The sequence below is a fragment of the Hyla sarda genome, chromosome 11 (assembly GCF_029499605.1).
Source record: "Hyla sarda isolate aHylSar1 chromosome 11, aHylSar1.hap1, whole genome shotgun sequence".
NCBI classification, from domain to species: Eukaryota; Metazoa; Chordata; class Amphibia; order Anura; family Hylidae; genus Hyla; species Hyla sarda.
In genome coordinates this window covers 15851251-15859743 of record NC_079199.1, presented here as the reverse complement: position 1 = coordinate 15859743, position 8493 = coordinate 15851251, and the positions used below count along the sequence as shown (strand labels likewise).

General features: G+C 51.3%; 1 protein-coding gene across 1 annotated transcript in view; it reads right to left on the bottom strand.

Annotated features, from left to right (window-relative positions):
- Positions 1–8159, bottom strand: part of LOC130295752 (B2 bradykinin receptor-like) — an 8788-nt gene extending 629 nt beyond the window's left edge. The window contains exons 1-2 of the mRNA XM_056546817.1: positions 7958–8159; positions 1–430 (exon numbers count right to left, since the gene is read on the bottom strand). The exon at positions 1–430 is cut by the window's left edge and continues 629 nt beyond it. Coding sequence (XP_056402792.1) covers positions 1–418 — 418 coding nt within the window. The 5' untranslated portion in view covers positions 419–430; positions 7958–8159. The remainder of the gene's footprint in view (positions 431–7957) is intronic.
- Positions 8160–8493: the final 334 nt, after the last annotated feature.

Here is an 8493-nt window from a genome sequence, read left to right as displayed (position 1 = left end):
GAGCCAGATATCTCTCTATACTGACCATCATAAGGAGGTAAATGCTGCTGTAAAGGTTGAGAAGAAACAAAGAGAAGATGGCTACACACATGAAGCCTCCAAATGGCCAGTAGTACTTGCTTGACATATATATAGCCCTGAATGGTAGGCTGCTAACAAAAATCAGATCGGCAGCCGCCATATTCCCCAGGTAGATCTCAGTCACTGTGCAGCGACTCTTATGGAGGACAAAGACGGAGATGACAAACAAGTTTTCTATGAAGCCCAAAACAAAGATGAACCACATGTATGGGGGCTGGTAGGTAAATATCCATTCAAAATTTCTCTGGTCTATACATCCGGTTTTGGGAGCTAAAGTGGTATTAGCCAATGTAGTCAGTGTTTCGTTGGGTTCTGTGCTCATCATCTGGTGTTCCATATGCTTGGACTTCTGTTGGAAAACCAGAAACAAATAGATCTTTATCATTTTAACCAATATTGTCACCAGTACAAACAAGTGATGCCGAACAGCAACATTACAATAAACATAAATTCCTGAAAAAAGGATCAAAGTTACTTAAAGGGGTACTCCGCACCCCTAGACATCTTATCCCCTATCCAAAGGATAGGGGATAAGATGTCAGATCGCCGGGGTCCTGCTGCTGGGGACCCCCGGGATCTCGGCTGCTGCACCCACCTGTATGGCTTCCACCTCACACCGGCAATGCTGGAGGCTTCGGATCCCGACCACAATGGCGGACGAGCGCCCTGTGTGACGTCACGCCCCGCCCCCTCAGTGCAAGTCTATGGGAGGTCCGTCATGCCCCCTCCCATAGACTTGCATTGAGGGGGCGGGGCGTGATGTCACACGGGACGGAATCGTGACGTCACGCTCGTTTGCCATTGTGGTCGGGATCTGAAGCCTCCAGCGTTGCCAGTGTGAGGTGGAAGCCGTACAGGTGGTTGCAGCAGCCGAGATCCCGTGGGGTCCCCAGCAGCGGGACCCCGGCGATCTGACATCTTATCCCTTATCCTTTGGATAGGGGATAAGATGTCTAGGGGTGCGGAGTACCCCTTTAAAGGAAAACTGTCAGCCTGTTCACCAATACACTGGGTTATAGTGTGGGCAAGCAGGAGTCCAGCGAGAGGATTCAGTGAATTGCGAGCAGAGGGCGGGGCTTTGCCAGATCAATTTATATATTCATTCCCTGTGACTCCACATCCTAGTGAAGTGGAGTCATGAAGCCCTGCCCCCTATGAAGCCCCGCCCCCTGCACACGATTCACTGAATTCAACAGAGGATCTTCTGGGGACATATCTCAGGAACTAATTCAAATAGTTTAGTAACTGACCCCTCGTTGGGTTTAGTGTGGGTGAACAGGCTGACAGTTTTCCTTTAAAATTACAACAAAGGGGCCATACTTACTATCTACTGATAAAAAGGCAGATTAAAACCAGTTCCCAGCATAATGCAGAGCAGTTACAATACTATATGGAAGAGGTTGCAACAAAAGCAAGTCAATTCTGTGGGAATGCTTATCAATACTGTCCACAATGGCCATAGACGTTAGATGTGAGGCGGAAAGGTTTGTGGAAAATTCTGTGATAATAGATCATGTCCACATATAAGTTGCTAAGTTCTATTTTAAATCAATTTGCCCTACAATCTATATGTGGTGTCTGTCACGATGCCGGCTGGCAGGTAGTGGACCCTCTGTGCCAGAGAGGGATTGGCGTGGACCGTGCTAGTGGACCGGTTCTAAGCCACTACTGGTTTTCACCAGAGCCCGCCGCAAAGCGGGATGGTCTTGCTGCGGCGGTAGTGACCAGGTCGTATCCACTAGCAACGGCTCACCTCTCTGGCTGCTGAAGATAGGCGCGGTACAAGGGAGTAGGCAGAAGCAAGGTCGGACGTAGCAGAAGGTCGGGGCAGGCAGCAAGGATCGTAGTCAAGGGCAAAGGCAGAAGGTCTGGAAACACTGGCAAGGGACACACAAGGAACGCTTTCACTGGCACTAAGGCAACAAGATCCGGCAAGGGAGTGCAAGGGAAGTGAGGTAATATAGGGAGTGCACAGGTGATAACTCTAATTGGAACCACTGCGCCAATCAGCGGCGCAGTGGCCCTTTAAATCGCAGAGACCCGGCGCGCGCGCGCCCTAGGGAGCGGGGCCGCGCGCGCCGGGACAGAACAGACGGGGAGCGAGTCAGGTAGGAGAGCCGGGGTGCGCATCGCGAGCGGGCGCTACCCGCATCGCGAATCGCATCCCGGCTAGCAGCAGGATCGCAGCGCCCCGGGTCAGAGGACGTGACCGGAGCGCTGCAGCGGAGGAGGTGAAGCGAGCGCTCCGGGGAGGAGCGGGAACCCGGAGCGCTCGGCGTAACAGTACCCCCCCCCTTGGGTCTCCCCCTCTTCTTGGAGCCTGAGAACCTGAGGAGCAGACTTTTGTCAAGGATGTTGTCCTCAGGTTCCCAGGATCTCTCTTCAGGACCACAACCCTCCCAGTCTACTAAAAAAAAATTTTTTCCTCTGACCTTTTTGGCAGCCAAAATCTCCTTGACCGAGAAGACGTCCGAGGAGCCGGAAACAGGAGTGGGAGGAACAGATTTGGGAGAAAAACGGTTGAGGATGAGTGGTTTGAGAAGAGAGACGTGAAAGGCATTAGGGATACGAAGAGAAGGAGGAAGAAGAAGTTTATAAGAGACAGGATTAATTTGACACAGAATTTTGAAAGGACCAAGATAGCGTGGTCCCAACTTGTAGCTAGGGACACGGAAGCGGACATATTTAGCGGAGAGCCATACCTTGTCTCCAGGGGAAAAAACGGGGGGAGCTCTTCTTTTCTTATCCGCGAACCTCTTCATGCGTGAAGAAGCCTGTAAGAGAGAATTTTGGGTCTCTCTCCATATGATGGAAAGGTCACGAGAAATTTCATCCACAGCGGGCAGACCAGAGGGCAAGGGGGTAGGGAGGGGGGGAAGAGGGTGACGGCCGTACACCACGAAAAATGGGGATTTGGAGGAAGATTCAGAGACCCTGAAGTTATACGAGAATTCGGCCCATGGAAGGAGATCTGCCCAGTCATCCTGGCGGGAGGAAACAAAATGTCGCAAATAATCACCCAGGATCTGGTTAATTCTTTCTACTTGTCCATTGGACTGGGGATGATATGCAGAGGAAAAATTTAATTTAATCTTGAGTTGTTTACAGAGAGCTCTCCAGAATTTAGACACGAATTGGACCCCTCTATCCGAGACAATCTGCGTAGGCAACCCGTGAAGACGAAAAATGTGTACAAAAAATTGTTTAGCCAACTGAGGCGCAGAAGGAAGACCAGGAAGAGGAATGAAATGTGCCATTTTGGAGAATCGATCAACGACCACCCAAATAACAGTGTTGCCACGGGAAGGGGGTAAATCAGTAATAAAATCCATACCAATCAGAGACCAAGGCTGTTCGGGGACAGGCAGAGGATGAAGAAAACCAGCGGGCTTCTGGCGAGGAGTCTTATCCCGGGCACAGATAGTGCAGGCTCGCACAAAGTCCCCAACATCCGTCTCCAGAGTCGGCCACCAATAGAAGCGGGAGATGAGTTGCACAGATTTCTTGATGCCCGCATGACCTGCGAGATGGGAGGAGTGACCCCATTTGAGGATTCCGAGGCGTTGGCGTGGAGAAACAAAGGTCTTTCCTGGAGGGGTCTGTCTGATGGAGGCAGGAGAAGTGGAGATCAGGCAGTCAGGTGGAATGATGTGTTGCGGAGGGAGATCAACTTCTGAGGCATCCGAGGAACGAGAGAGAGCATCGGCTCTAATGTTCTTATCGGCAGGACGAAAGTGAATCTCAAAATTAAATCGGGCAAAGAACAGAGACCACCGGGCCTGGCGAGGATTCAGCCGTTGGGCAGACTGGAGGTAGGAGAGGTTCTTGTGGTCGGTGTAGATAATAACAGGAAATCTTGATCCCTCCAGCAGATGCCTCCATTCCTCAAGTGCTAATTTAATGGCTAGAAGCTCTCGATCCCCGATGGAGTAGTTCCTCTCCGCTGGAGAGAAGGTCCTAGAGAAAAAACCACAAGTGACAGCATGCCCGGAAGGATTTTTTTGTAGAAGAACAGCTCCAGCTCCTACTGAGGAGGCATCAACCTCCAATAGGAAGGGTTTGGAAGGGTCAGGTCTGGAGAGCACGGGAGCCGAAGAAAAGGCAGACTTGAGTTGTTTAAAGGAGTCTTCTGCTTGAGGAGGCCAGGACTTGGGATCAGCATTTTTCTTGGTTAAAGCCACGATAGGAGCCACAATGGTAGAAAAATGTGGAATAAATTGCCTGTAATAATTGGCGAACCCCAAAAAGCGTTGGATAGCACGGAGTCCGGAGGGGCGTGGCCAATTTAAGACGGCAGAGAGTTTGTCTGGATCCATCTGTAGTCCCTGGCCAGAGACCAAATATCCTAGAAAAGGAAGAGATTGGCATTCAAACAGACATTTCTCAATTTTGGCATAGAGTTGGTTGTCACGAAGTCTCTGAAGAACCATACGGACATGCCGGCGGTGTTCCTCTAGATTGGCAGAAAAAATTAGGATATCGTCCAGATATACCACAACACAGGAGTATAATAAATCACGAAAAATTTCATTGACAAAGTCTTGGAAGACGGCAGGGGCATTGCACAGTCCAAAGGGCATGACCAGATACTCAAAGTGTCCATCTCTGGTGTTAAATGCCGTTTTCCACTCGTCCCCCTCTCTGATGCGGATGAGGTTATAGGCGCCTCTTAAGTCCAATTTAGTGAAGATGTGGGCACCTTGGAGGCGATCAAAGAGTTCAGAGATGAGGGGTAAGGGGTAGCGGTTCTTAACCGTGATTTTATTAAGACCGCGGTAGTCAATGCAAGGACGTAGGGAGCCATCTTTTTTGGAGACAAAGAAAAATCCGGCTCCGGCAGGAGAGGAGGATTTACGGATAAAGCCCCTTTTTAGATTCTCCTGGACGTATTCGGACATGGCAAGAGTCTCTGGGGCAGAGAGAGGATAAATTCTGCCCCGGGGTGGAGTAGTACCCGGGAGGAGGTCGATAGGGCAATCATAAGGCCTGTGAGGAGGTAGAGTCTCAGCTTGTTTTTTGCAGAAAACATCCGCGAAGTCCATATAGGCCTTAGGGAGACCGGTTACTGGAGGAACCACAGAGTTACGGCAAGGGTTACTGGGAACCGGTTTTAGACAGTTCTTGGAACAAGAGGACCCCCAACTCTTGATCTCCCCAGTGGACCAATCCAGGGTTGGGGAATGAAGTTGAAGCCAGGGAAGTCCAAGGAGAATCTCCGAGGTGCAATTGGGGAGGACCAAAAGTTCAATCCTCTCATGATGAGATCCGATGCTCATAAGAAGGGGCTCCGTGCGGAAACGTATGGTACAGTCCAATCTTTCATTATTTACACAATTGATGTAGAGGGGTCTGACGAGACTGGTCACTGGGATGTTGAACCTGTTGACGAGAGAGGCCAAAATAAAATTTCCTGCAGAACCAGAGTCCAAGAAGGCCACTGTAGAGAAGGAGAAGGCAGAAGCAGACATCCGCACAGGCACAGTAAGACGTGGAGAAGCAGAGTAGACATCAAGGACTGTCTCATCTTTGTGCGGAGTCAGCGTACGTCTTTCCAGGCGGGGAGGACGGATAGGACAATCCCTCAGGAAGTGTTCGGTACTAGCACAGTACAGGCAGAGGTTCTCCATACGGCGTCGTGTCCTCTCTTGAGGTGTCAGGCGTGACCGGTCGACCTGCATAGCCTCCACGGCGGGAGGCACAGGAACAGATTGCAGGGGACCAGAGGAGAGAGGAGCCGAGGAGACGAAACGCCTCGTGCGAACAGAGTCCATATCTTGGCGGAGTTCCTGACGCCTTTCAGAAAAACGCATGTCAATGCGAGTGGCTAGGTGAATAAGTTCATGTAGATTAGCAGGAATTTCTCGTGCGGCCAGAACATCTTTAATGTTGCTGGATAGGCCTTTTTTGAAGGTCGCGCAGAGGGCCTCATTATTCCAGGACAATTCTGAAGCAAGTGTACGGAATTGTACGGCATACTCGCCAACGGAAGAATTACCCTGGACCAGGTTCAACAGGGCAGTCTCAGCAGAAGAGGCTCGGGCAGGTTCCTCAAAGACACTTCGGATTTCCGAGAAGAAGGAGTGTACAGAGGCAGTGACGGGGTCATTGCGGTCCCAGAGCGGTGTGGCCCATGACAGGGCTTTTCCGGACAGAAGACTGACTACGAAAGCCACCTTAGACCTTTCAGTGGGAAACAGGTCCGACATCATCTCCAGATGCAGGGAACATTGGGAAAGGAAGCCACGGCAAAACTTAGAGTCCCCATCAAACTTATCCGGCAAGGATAAGCGTATCCCAGGAGCGGCCACTCGCTGCGGAGGAGGTGCAGGAGCTGGCGGAGGAGATGACTGCTGAAGCTGTGGTAGCAACTGTTGTAGCAAAACGGTCAGTTGAGACAGCTGTTGGCCTTGTTGCGCAATCTGTTGTGACTGCTGGGCGACCACCGTGGTGAGGTCAGCGACAACTGGCAGAGGAACTTCAGCGGGATCCATGGCCGGATCTACTGTCACGATGCCGGCTGGCAGGTAGTGGACCCTCTGTGCCAGAGAGGGATTGGCGTGGACCGTGCTAGTGGACCGGTTCTAAGCCACTACTGGTTTTCACCAGAGCCCGCCGCAAAGCGGGATGGTCTTGCTGCGGCGGTAGTGACCAGGTCGTATCCACTAGCAACGGCTCACCTCTCTGGCTGCTGAAGATAGGCGCGGTACAAGGGAGTAGGCAGAAGCAAGGTCGGACGTAGCAGAAGGTCGGGGCAGGCAGCAAGGATCGTAGTCAAGGGCAAAGGCAGAAGGTCTGGAAACACTGGCAAGGGACACACAAGGAACGCTTTCACTGGCACTAAGGCAACAAGATCCGGCAAGGGAGTGCAAGGGAAGTGAGGTAATATAGGGAGTGCACAGGTGATAACTCTAATTGGAACCACTGCGCCAATCAGCGGCGCAGTGGCCCTTTAAATCGCAGAGACCCGGCGCGCGCGCGCCCTAGGGAGCGGGGCCGCGCGCGCCGGGACAGAACAGACGGGGAGCGAGTCAGGTAGGAGAGCCGGGGTGCGCATCGCGAGCGGGCGCTACCCGCATCGCGAATCGCATCCCGGCTAGCAGCAGGATCGCAGCGCCCCGGGTCAGAGGACGTGACCGGAGCGCTGCAGCGGAGGAGGTGAAGCGAGCGCTCCGGGGAGGAGCGGGAACCCGGAGCGCTCGGCGTAACAGTGTCCCAGTACAGGTATATTGTGTCAAGGTATTGTAGGCCCTGTCAGATTGAGACCTCCAGTGTCCTGGGGGCTCCCCTGCAGGGACTCAACCATTTCTAATATGTATTTGCACTGTTATAACTGAGAAATCCGTTATTAGGTGTCTGTAGCTTTAAGTATGTTACCTAGCAACCTCATGCTTAGTCAGGGTATGTGAGAGTGGAGGACTGAGGGCTAGACTAAACTTTTGTGTAAGGTGTTATATTATGTTATTACTTGTATGTAACTTTATTGTAACTCCTAAAGGGGATACAGACAACTCTATGATCCACAGCTGCCTGGCCAATGGGCTTTAGTTTAGCCTTCCCTTATAAGGGGTGGCATTTCCTGTGTGGAGGAGAGTAGTAGAGGAGAGGAGTTGTGTGGAGTTCAGAGTACAGAGTGGAGGTCCGAGCAAGTTCAGAGGAGGTGAAGCTCCGGAGTAGCAGAGAGAATCCGCAGAGGAGTGAGAGAAAAGATGAGAGGAAGATAAGAAAAGCATGAAGTAACCCCAACTAATATCCAGCCTTTACTTCAGCCTTGACCAGAGAATTCCTAAAGGACAATTCATTATCTTCCGGCAAAAAGCCACAAATCTACCGACACTTCAGTAAGTGACTTTAATCTCAAGCCTAATATAGGGCAGACCTAAAACTCCTAGTCCGGCCGTAATAGCCAAGCATATATGCAATATCAAGTCCAGGCACTGCAAGCTGTGTGGTCCTCTAGAGACTGTCTGTTAAACCTTTGGGAGACTTTGGTTGAGCGCTGTGGAGATTGTACCACCTATCTTCAAGTTAGTAAAGCCTCCGTTAAACTGCAACCTAGTGTGGAGTCAATTCTTTCCTTGCTAGCCTGTGGGGAGATGGAGTTCCCCGGACCTGTAGTACCCCGGGAGATACCAAGACTACAGTGGCGTCACGTGACATTAAGGGTTAATACCATCTGACCCTTGGTTCATAACCCCCCCAAGAACCAAGTAGCTAACCCCAGCGTAGTGGCGGTCACGGGTTTCACTCGTGGTTACCACAAATACAGACAGGGTAACCATATATATATCTATATATATAAAACTCAAACCCGTTTTTGCCTACGGTCGGGAAACCGCGTACGGCCGAAAACGCAGCCGACCGGAGGCTGCGGTTCACTCCGGTCGGCTCATAGACATGCATTAAATACGGTTC